Below are 11,889 nucleotides of genomic sequence, written 5' to 3' on the forward strand. Positions count from 1 at the left end.
TGAATTCATGAAAGAATGTCTCAATCACCTCTGCACCTGTAAGAATATTTGTATTGCTTGTTTGCTTGTTTTTGTTTATTTGGGGTAACTCTTTATTTTAAGTGTTCCATTATATATTTATTTGTCCTCTCATAATATTAACTAAGCCAAGTTTGAAGTTCTGCAAATAGACTGTGTCACTGCTATTTGCACCAAGATTTCCACATAAACCCCTGAAGTGGAGCACTTGAGATAAAAGCTGTGTTTGCTGTTTTGCTTTCTGGATAGACAGCACTTTGCTGCCTAGCAGTTCCTAGCCTTTAATAAGAGTCTGTTCAAAAGCGTTTGCTTGGTGTGTTTGAATTGGTTGTAAAGCACTTTAAAACTTGTTATATGGTTGGTTGACAGGCTGGAATTTTTAGTATGTATGCTTGCGAGGAAGGTTTTGCCACTGGAGGAAGGGATGGTTGCATTCGGCTGTGGGACACTGAGTTCAAACCAATCACCAAAATTGATCTCAGGGAGACTGAACAAGGATACAAAGGTAATGAGCTGTCACTTTAATGTTTTTTCTAGATAATGGATTATGACACCATTTAATTTGAAGCATAAATGTCTCTGCTTACTGCTGATTTTTTTAAACTTAATGTCTGTATGGATTTTTGGGTCTGTGTTCCTTTTTTTCTCTGACAGTGTTAAAAGCCAAGAGAGTTTTCCATGGCTCATAGTATAAACAGAGGGGTGCTTGTAGTCGCTGTTCCCCACCATGCAAATACAAGGAGATAAGTAAAAACTATTTAAACACTTAAAAGATAGGAGAATGAAGGTAACCATAATAATAATTGCAATTAATTTAACTGTTTGAGATTTCTGGAACCCAATGCTCAAAGATGCTGACCAGCTGAACACTCCATCAGTGCATTTGGAATGGGAGCACTTGGTGGATTTGCTAGAGAGAATGTCATTAAATTCTTGACCATCATATTTGTTGAACCTAATCCTGCTTTGTATGGGCTTAGTCGTCACTTTCTCTTATGGTTAGACTCTTGGAGCACTTAAAATCTCCAGACATCATAATGCACAAGTTCTTCTGGGAATTCTACACATCCATTTGGTTTTCATATTAAAATTGCCATTGAAATAGTCAAGAGGCCCCTAAGAAGATTACAACTTTCTTTCTCCATTATGGGTGTTTTGGCCCATGATCTAGTAAGAAGCTCAGTCTTCTTATTTTCCATCTTGGTTAAACTAGATGAGTTGATGATTCTAACGCTTGTAAAATACATAGGTTTGCAGTTCCTTGTGACCATTTACAGCAGTCTTGTAATGCTTTCTAAAAATTTGTGGAGAAATAATTGACTGTACTTATATTGAACACGAATTCTAATCAGACAGGCTGTGGAGTGATTGTAGCTTGATGCCATTATTTCTGCTATCTCCAAAATTAGCTACAGGATGCAGAACACAGAGATGAAGGCAACGGAGTAGAACCAGGCACTGTAACAGCAGCTATAGGGCTGAGAGACAGTCAGGAGAGGTTTTGCCTATCTTCTTACTTGGCAAAAGTAAAAACATTTTATTTGCAGAAATAAAATTGTGTTGTCATTTGGATTTGTATATAAATAACAACATTTTAAAGACTGAGAAATGAATTGATTTCTAAAAACTGAAACTTGAACAGTGTCTTCACAGCATTAAAATCCTTTGGGTTTATGTTTGTTTGTCATCAAAAAAAGCAGCATTGCCTGTTTAATGGCAAGAAACTGACTTAAGCAGGTCTGCAGAATTTTATCCAAGCTTAGTCAAAGATGATATGCCTGTGAGCATAATCACTGGGACTAAGGAAAAGGACACAGTGCTGCATCTGTGAAAAATGTAGTGGGACTACTTCTCTAACTGCAGCTCTCAAAAATGAGGACCTTGGGGATGACTGCAGGTCATAAAATCCAAGCATGCGCTTATACCCTGTCACCCTCATCTTTAAAAACTTGTATCTTTCCTGCTTCAGGGTTTCTCTGATTTCTTTCACGATGATACAACTCTTGCTTGCCATGTCCTGTTTTGTTTTGGTGACCTCTTCTGCTGTTTGATGTCACCCACTGGTGATCACTTCCACTTAGTTCTGGCTGCTCATGGACTGGGGAAATGGAGTTTCATTTTCAGTTGTGTCAGTGTCACTGATTAGTTTAAGCATATCTGTAACATCGAGCAGTGGTGGTTGCCCTAACTGCCTATCTGTGACCTTCTGTCCCTTCTTTCCAGTTATTTTTTCCAAAGTAGTTTGCAAAGGCATTGGCTTTCACATTTAAAACATATTTGTAGGGTGCCAGGAAGCCCTTTTTTACCCCGTGTGTGCTGTTCTTCAGTCATCGTGCACTGAAGACTTTTAAATGAGATGCATCACCAGTAACAATCTGATCATAGGCTTTATATTGAAATAAGTTGTATTAGTAGCAATCTTTCTTTCTGTGCAGTGTGTCACAGAGAACATCGCCCTTCCCACATCCAAACATGCACTTTGTGTTCTCAAACAACAATGCCTGTTTTCCACCTAGCGTCTGCATTCCATCACTCGTGTGGTCAGTGGTGTGTATCAAGAAGATGATGGAAGTCAGAACTTCAGTAACAATTTAGCTAAGTCACAAAATGACATTATCAAAATTAAAGGCTGCTGGAAATGGACAAGAAAATAAATTAAGATTAATTTGACCTTCTCAGCAGATGAGAGTATTTTATTTATGTGACCAGCAGTTAATTGCATTATATATTTGGTTCCAAAAATATGTTAAAATGATGATGTGGTTGACCTTGACTACATGACTAATGATTTTTTTTTTATTCATTGACACCTAACAGCATCTAGACCCATTATCCTCACTCTAATTTTCATATACTGAAACAGAAAACTCAAACACTGCAAGCAGTTGACCAGAGAATGCTACCAAAATGCTCAGCCTGCTTAGAGAGTGTTTTAAATCTTGTGGTTAGTAAAATTCCAGCTCCAAAGTTAGGATCAGATTTGTAAAATAAGATCAATCTCTCTAAAATATACTTTTTAATTTTTTTTTGTGATAGTCCATTGTGTCTAAAATGGGCAAGTGTGATAATAAGGGCACAAACCATTTAAATTCACCATTAAAATGTTATTCCACATTTTATTTGAATGTGCAAAGAAGTAAAGTACTGACAAAAGGAATACAACCAGCTCTGGTCCCAGGAGCCTTGGCTAATCTCAAGTTTAGACATTTAAATCATGTGAAATGGAATTGTTCCTTAAAGTAAATTCCCAAGATGTGCACAAAATATAACACTTGATTTGTTGAAGAACTGGCAACAGCAATGTTAGCACTCAGCGTTTGCCCAGCATTGAGCTTTCTCTTTTTTTGTGAAATGGAGAAAATGTAACAGAACTGCTTTGAGATTTGAATGTGATGTATTGTAAGACCTCAGTGTCAAACATAACAGTTAGAGATTAACTCTTGAAATCTTCGTACTGTTCCTTGTGCTATCCCTTTGGTCATTGCCATTAATGGAAGGCTTCTCTGTCCCCTGCCAGGTCTGTCCATCCGCAGTGTCTGTTGGAAAGCAGACAGGCTCCTAGCAGGGACACAGGACAGTGAAATATTTGAGGTGCTAGTCAGAGAGAGAGACAAACCCATGCTGATAATGCAGGGGCACTGTGAAGGGGAGCTCTGGGCCCTGGCAGTCCATCCAAAGAAGCCTTTAGCAGTCACAGGCAGTGATGATCGATCTGTAAGGTAAGGCTGGCTCTTATTTTTTTTCTATTCATTCATGTGCGCATTAATTTAGAATTGATTTATTGTCTGGCCTCATTTTAAGACTCCATTAACACAGCATTTTTTCCCCATGGTTTTTCTTAGCAGCTTTGCTTTTTCTATTCATATTTGTGCCCCACACATCATGTAAAAATAACCAGAATTCGTGTTCAAAACATGCTGAATTTATATACTCTGCTTGAAGCACTAATACATTGCTGTTCTGTACCAAGAATGGTCACCTCAGCCTTCTCTTCTGTTAAGAATATGTAACAAGCCTGAAACATAAATACCTTTGTCCAATGTTTTACACAGCAGGTGTCTGCCTCAGCCTTGAGTGTTCAGAAAATCTGGTCTAAAACCATTTCAGTTAAAATGCCAGGAAATGAGATTAATGAAAATGCACTGGTGTAACCCAGTGAAAAAGATCTTTCAGATGTTTAGTTGTAGCACTTGTGCCTTGAGGCTTTGTAGCAGAGATTTTAAATTTTCTACACAGATTTGTGGAAATTGTCACAAACTCAAGGATGTTCCTTTTCCTGGCCCTGTTAAAGTTTGGCAAATTGTCCATGCCCAGTTGAGATAACACACGACAGCTCTGTGGGTATGGGAGTACATCCACTACAGTGAGAATCTGAGCGTAATAAAACACTTTCCTGACTGCCAAAGCTACCCAAGGGGGTTGGAATTTTTTTCTCTTTCTGTTTTTTTCACTTGTACTGGTTTCCTGTTCCTGCCATCCCTCATCTCTTACGAACCACAATTAAAACCCAAAGTGTGAGACCAACAGAACTGCCAGTTGTTCACTACAGTGGTGTTAGCTCACTGATTCCTACACGAGTGTTATTTCTTTCAGTTTATAAAGGACACAATTAGTCTCTGCTGCTTGGGTTTGCCCAGTGTTACAGACAGGCATGAATTCATGCCAGCTGTGTCCTGGCAGGATGCAACGCAGCTCTGAGGGGAGTGCTGCAAAGCCGCGATTAGCACTGTACTGCCCTCAAGCTAATAAGCCACACTAAGACTGGATTTCTTGTCTTGGGCTCATCTCTGGGTGAGCAGAGTAGATCAGCTCTGCCTCAAGGCTGGGGAAGGTACTGCTGAGTCAGTGTGTGCTGAACAAACTCGTGCCCCTCCAGGAAGCACGCAAACATGCTCCTGTGCACAGCAAGCCTTAATTGGTGCTGCTCTTGTGATTCCTATCACTGTTGTGGTAATCACAGTATCACTGATGCCTTTGAACATTGCTGTTATCTCAAATGTGTGTGTGTGTTAGCAGCGCAGGGATTTTATTGTGCCTCATCACACGTCCTGTGAGCTTTGGCACTGAAGAATGGGGGATTTTTAATATACTATGGCTTTCTGTGAGGAATTCCAGAGAAATATGCAAATATTTTCATTAAGTTAAAACGTACATAAAAGGATTTTCTTCCAATTTTCTTTTCAATACTAACATTGGATCGACAGGAATGTTTCTGTACTGCTGTTCATTGGGTGATTTTTCTTAGCATTTGGGTATCACATTGCTTTGAGAAGGGTGGGTATAGAATATACACCTAAAGCATTTTAAAAATAAAAGTATTTAGTGAGTCAGATGATACTCTCATGTCTGAGATGTCTGAATAAGAAGGACCTCTGTAGAGGCAAGGAAGGTTACTGTAGATTTTCCCTAACCCAGCTCAGAGTAGGCTCTAGCCAAATACAGATTGCCTATGTTTTAAATTTCCAAAGCAAAGCATATCAACTAGGAAAGCTGCCTGCTTCCTGTCTCTTACAACAGGAACAGGGGAAAAATACTCTGATCTGAAGGCATACAGAATTATTTATGACACATACTCAATGCACCTCACACTTGTCTTTGTGTAAGAGAGAACGTCCGACTGCAGCACCACAAGGTGTTCTGGCAGAACAGCTCTGCTGTGTTTCTGTCTTCTTGAAGGATCTCTTTCTGCAGTCCTGCATTTATAAGAAGATTGATTAAAAGCCTGGGTTTATATTAATGCCTTTGAATATTTATGTCTGTGATTTTCTGTGCTAAGCAGTGTTGTGCCAGTGGAATGGAGCAAAGCAGCAGTAAACTGCTGTCATCAGCGACGGCTTTTTCTGCTAATGAATTGGTTACCAGCAGGTCCCTTGGGAGGCTGTAATCTGTATGTGCTCCAATAAACACACCTGTCGGCTGCAGCACAGGAAAGGTTGGAATATTGACTAATATAACAATGTTTCATGAGCCTAACTGGGGTTTATAAACTCAGTCCTTGAAATAAACACGTAGGAAAATTGCCAGAGAATGATGGAAACAGTCCTTGCCTTGTTTTGATAATACATGCACTTTTCATGTGGGAGTAGTATGTTTATCTAATTTTTCAAAAAACAATGTGCAGAAATATTTTTTCAGCAAAGATATTTTTCTATTGTCACGAGCAAAGTCAGCCAGGCAGGTATTTTGTCAGCTGTGTATATGAATGCCTGCATGTGTGCAAAAGCTTGATTTTTCCTGTCATAAAATCAAAAAGCTCCTATTGGAACTACCCTTCTATTAATTCAATGGCTGTAGTATTTTTTAAAGAAAATGGGATTATTCTCCTTGCATTGCCAGGTATTGCAATTAGACTTCTAGTGTATTGGACCAAGGAATTTATCTGGAAGCAACATTTTGGAGACAAATTTTAGCCTGGTGTTTCCTTTGAAATCTTTCAAATCCTTCCTGGTTCATTCTTTCTTTATCATTTTGAGCCCATAGCTTCAGCCTTGTAAAGCTGCTAGGTTCTTGATCCTACTTCTGGTTTGTATTGGGAAATAGTTTCAACATCTCACATCCATTTTTTTAACCTTCTTTTCAGACTCCATTCATGTTGTGTTTATGCTGTTTACTCCTCTTTGCTAGTTCCACATGTTTCAAGCTTACAGCACAGTGCTGGACATAAGGCTCTGGAAGGATGGGTTTGGGTTAAATTTCATTCCTTGTCTACTTGTTTCATCATCAAGAAATCTGTTCCAGTATGAGCCTCTATCCTGGGCGCTCAGTGTGTCCCAGTTCACTGTCTAGAGCAAAGCTGATTAGCATCCACATCCTTTGTGCCATTGTACTTAGCGAAAGTTGTAATTGTTACTTGTTCCTAGCAATCTCAGTAGTATCTTCCATCCAGCCTGATTGTTTCTGTCTCTAAAGCTTTCTCTAAAGCTTTGTCCACTATCACATCAGAGTTTTTGTACAAATTGTCATTTTCTTTAGTTTAGCACTATTTATTTGCATCCACTGCTATTCAAATATTTTACTGAATGTTTCATAAACACATTAGATTTATGGCATTGTTCTCAAAATTGAGATAGTTGGATATTGCTGACTTAATTTCTATACCCCAATTGAGGTCTTTTATGCATTTTCTTCCATTCTTTTAATGGTTCTTTGACTTTCTAAGTCTTGCAGAATACTGAGATGTGATTAACCAGCTAGTAGTGATCTGGGGAACTCCCTCCATTCCTTCATGAAAATACAGACACATTATTTGCCTTTACCTAATGGCATAATTTATTGGTTCATTCCTTTTATTTGAAATTATGTAAATAAGGGAATCAACATGCAGATTTGTCTCCTAGTTCATTCAGAGTGATGACAAGAAAACTCTCCCTATGGTTTGAATGTCAGTGTGCTCTGGGTGTTACTTTCAGTGGATATTTCAGTCTGGTCTGCACTGACTCTTTCTGTCTAGAGAACCTGCATTTTTATTATGCATTTTGGGGAATTCTGTCCTATCAGGTAAGTAAAGTCTGGAAATAACACCAAATTATGTAACTGAGCTTCATCCTGTTTTCTCTTCCTCTGTCACAGTGATGTGTTCAGGGTGGAAAGGATCTCAGTCCACTGAACAGTCTTACCATACAGTGTGCGTGCAAGTGGCCTTTGCCAGTTGGGTTAGACCTTTGGTTTTACTCTTGGTGACATGGAAATAGTGAGCAGTCAAGAAAGATTTACTGCTGCTTTCAATTTGCTTTGGTGCAGGTTATGGAGTCTTGCTGACCATGCCTTGATAGCTCGCTGCAATATGGAGGAAGCTGTGCGGAGTGTGTCTTTCAGTCCTGATGGATCCCAGTTAGCTCTTGGAATGAAGGATGGCTCCTTCATTGTCCTTCGAGTAAGGTAAGATGGAAGAATCTTACAGCACTTTTTCATATTAGTTTGGGGTTTTTTTCTGAGAAACTCAAGGTCATATTAAAAAGTCATTCATCTAAAAAGAAAAAATAATCACTAGGTATTTTATCAGAAAAAAAGGAATAAAAATTGAGCATATACTTCCATGACATCAGTCGGTGTTTTAAAAGGTGATAATTTGGCAGTGAGGAGAAAATGTATGCTTTATTTTAGTAACGATGTTGGTTAAAATTCAAGATTTTCAAGTTTAGCTTTTTTTCTTTGGTCTGAAAATATGCGTTGGCCATAGATTGAAATAGTCAAAACTCTGGTGTGATTTCCAAACACATAAGCCACTTTAATCGATACTTGGCAGAGTTTGCCCCTTCCTTATATTTAAAATACTTGGAACTACTAGCTGATAGGAGGGAAAAGCCTGTGAACCCCCTGTAATGCTCTGCTTTAATGACCTCAGCAAAACTAAAGTAAGATGTTCATATTAATTTAAAAGCCTTCCCAAGGACTAGTATTTTTCTAAATAAGTTAATCTCCTTTGTCTCCCAGTAATCTTGTCTTTGCTAATTTGCCGCATGCCTCCTAGGACTCTCTGTCTTTGCTTATGAATGATGCTCCTTTCAGGACTCTGCTTTTAACAGTGCTGTGTATCACTTACAAAGTGTATCAGTTTTTAAATAAACTTGAGTCTTCATCAATTGGATGCTGCTAGCAGTACTTACTCAGCACAGGTGAATAGAATGAACGTGGACAAGTAGTGTGGTTTCTATCTTTTGCTTTACAATAATGCTTATAAACAATGAAAGCAATAGGAAATTCTCAAAGAAAAGGTGTTTTTTTCAAGTGAACTCTGTGTTTTGTTGTACAAATGATTCAGTGCATCTGTCTTAAATATTTGTGGATGGCATGATCACAAGTTTATGGTTCCAAATTTCACCCCTGGTTCTTGCAGAGACATGACAGAGGTAGTTCATATCAAAGACAGAAAAGAAGTGATCCATGAGATGAAGTTCTCCCCGGACGGCTCTTACCTGGCCGTGGGCTCCAATGATGGCCCCGTGGATGTCTATGCGGTTGCTCAGCGGTACAAAAAGATAGGGGAGTGCAACAAATCTGCCAGTTTTATTACTCACATCGACTGGTCTGTGGATAGTAAATTCTTGCAAACCAATGATGGTGCAGGAGAGAGACTGTTCTACAAGATGCCATGTAAGTTTGCAAGGGATTCATGTGGTGTTGATTTGAAGAGAACAACAAAAATATCATAAAATAATACACCTTCAAGTGAAGTTTCTTGGCTGGAACTTGCCGAAACACCTACTGCTCGTTTTTCAAATCATATACTCACCTTCAGCTCTAAGTATAAGCTTCTCTGCATTTACTGCTGTGTAAATGGTGTGTTTTTGCAGAGCAACCTTCACAGGTTGACTCACTTCTAGAAAACAGCCAAAGCACCTCTGTCCCTGTTGTACTTCCTTCATGTGATGAACAATACCTGTGTTAGCGATTAGAGTATTATTAAGAATGTAATAACTAAAAATAGGAGAAATGTTTGGGTCAACTCTGAACTGTTGAAGATCTCAATGTTAAAGATTGATAGTAGAAACAACATTCCAGACTGATCCTGCTAAACTTTGACAGGCCAAGGGAAAGCCACTACCAATACACAGATCATAGCAGGGAGTATGCAGCAGAAATCCAGCTGTTGGTACCAGCTGTGCCTGAAGTAGCACAGCCAGAGCTGCAGAAGAGACTCAGCAGTTTAAATAAATGAGAGGTGCCACACTATGGCATCACCTGTGTTACCTCAACGCTTTTTCTGTTAGTGCAGCAAAGCTCAGAATTGTAAGGAATTACATGTTTGTGACAGCAATGTACACTGTGCTTAGAATGAAAGTGTGAACTTCACATTCACTGTAATGTGGAGCATTCATATTCACCACATCCAAGTGAAAAACCCCACCTGATTTTCAGAAGAAGCTGTTGCTGAAGAGAGCTTTAGGAATAAGATTTTGTGCTCCTTTGAGCTAGTTTGGTCGCCTTCAGTTGACTATGAAACAGCATCCATAAATGAGAACAGTGACTGACTGACCAGATACTCAAATTTCAGGGACTTCAGGTGCTGAGGACAAAAAATTATTACTAGCACATGTAGCCTTATTGAAAAATTCATATCGTTAATCTTACAGTGCTTGAAAGTGTTGTAGGAACTCATGTTACATACATGTACATTATATTGAAGACATTTTTTTGGTAGCAGTGATGTGGAATTATAAAGTCTTTCTGCTTTTGTATGTTTTTAGCATGCTAATTCTAATTAGCATACTCATTCTGATTAGTATTCTAATTAATTCTAATACAGCTGCATTAGAACTCCTAAGATATGTGCTGGCCTCAAACAGCACAAATGTGGCTTTATAGTAATTTGAAGAAAATGATGGATCCTATTAATTGGAGTTAAAAATTAATCACCGTCAAAATACACAGATAAATTTGATGAAAAGAAATGGAGTTTACTGAGAAGTAAATGATTAAATTGATTATTCACTTGGATGTTTTCAGCTGGGAAGCATCTAACTAGCAAAGATGAGATCAAAGGAATTCACTGGGCCTCATGGACCTGTGTGATAGGATCTGAAGTGAGTGGAATTTGGCCAAAATACACAAACATTACAGATGTCAACTCTGTGGATGGAAATTACAACAGCTCAGTGCTAGTAACTGGAGATGATTTTGGGCTGGTTAAACTATTCAGATTCCCATGTTTAAAGAAAGGTAAGGCAGTATTTTGTGTTGCTGACAAATGCAGTATTTGCCTTGATACCCTATCAGTGTGTTTTCTAAGAGTGGCTCTTAATTCTTGTGTGTAATTCAGATCAGTGTGTGCACAGTTCATGTCACTATTAATGGACTTAAAGATGAAACTTTAACCCTCTCTGTTTCTAACAATTTCATGCCAATACAGAGTGGGTACTTGGTTTTGGAAACTATGAGGATACAGAGCTGCTTCCTCAGGATTTGCACTGTACCAAACAGAAAGCCAGCAAACTAAATAAAACTTTCTATGTTCTTCAGTGTTTAATTTGTTATCATATCAGTGTATTCTCAAAAGTTGTGTCTACAGGACAATGTGTAATACATATGTAGAGTTCACACTAGCAGGTGTGGCCAGAAAAGCAAAAATTAAACCTTGTGTGTATCTGGTACTTCCTGCCATGATATAACTACTTTTCTGGAAACTGATGTGAAGATACTCTTCATATGATTTTACGTCTATTTTTATATTAGATTTACTTTTGTATCAGAATATCAAACAAGGCATTAAAGTATTTTTTTGTTCAGTTTTCTCAAGTGTTTCCCTTAGAACTCTAACTTTATTAGTTACCATGTTCATTTGTTTTCTTCTTACATACCAGCAGTTCTATTCATGTTTTTTAGGAGCTAAGTTTAGAAAATATGTTGGGCATTCAGCACATGTCACCAATGTCCGTTGGTCCCATGATTTTCAGTGGGTTTTAAGCACAGGAGGTGCTGATCACTCTGTGTTTCAGTGGCGATTTGTTCCAGAAGGGATAACAAATGGCATCCTGGAAACCTCTCCACAAGGTAAACATGATTTTTTCTGAGGTAGTTATTTAATAAAATCAGCATAGACTGCCACACTGGAAAAGCTTATAGTGAATTACCAGAACGTACCTTTATTATAACTCTTCGGAATTGTATATGCTCAGCATATTTGGGACATGTGACTTTTCGGAGATAAGCTTTGCTTTGAGGTAAGGGACATTAAAAACTGCTGCAGCCTTGTATGTGTAGGAAGACACGAGTAGTATTTGTCAAAGTATGTGGAAAAAGACATTTAGATCATTTAGATCTAAATTGCATTCAGAAGTCTGACCACAGGTACTGAATTATTTATTTTTCAATGCAGTCTCATATATATATATATATATATATATATATATGTGTGACAGATATACTAGCTAT

General features: G+C 38.3%; 1 protein-coding gene across 1 annotated transcript in view; it reads left to right on the forward strand.

The window, feature by feature from the left end:
• The window catches only part of EML6 (echinoderm microtubule associated protein like 6), a gene marked incomplete at its 5' end in the record, with an annotated part of 63,024 nt that overhangs the window by 9,463 nt on the left and 41,672 nt on the right, over positions 1 to 11,889 (forward strand). Inside the window, 6 exons of the mRNA XM_009073249.1 lie at positions 388 to 523; positions 3,536 to 3,737; positions 7,759 to 7,896; positions 8,855 to 9,111; positions 10,465 to 10,677; positions 11,341 to 11,508. Of these exons, the coding sequence (XP_009071497.1) occupies positions 388 to 523; positions 3,536 to 3,737; positions 7,759 to 7,896; positions 8,855 to 9,111; positions 10,465 to 10,677; positions 11,341 to 11,508 (1,114 nt within the window). The remainder of the gene's footprint in view (positions 1 to 387; positions 524 to 3,535; positions 3,738 to 7,758; positions 7,897 to 8,854; positions 9,112 to 10,464; positions 10,678 to 11,340; positions 11,509 to 11,889) is intronic.

This window comes from Acanthisitta chloris, unplaced genomic scaffold (assembly GCF_000695815.1).
Source record: "Acanthisitta chloris isolate BGI_N310 unplaced genomic scaffold, ASM69581v1 scaffold28494, whole genome shotgun sequence".
In the NCBI taxonomy this organism is placed as follows: Eukaryota; Metazoa; Chordata; class Aves; order Passeriformes; family Acanthisittidae; genus Acanthisitta; species Acanthisitta chloris.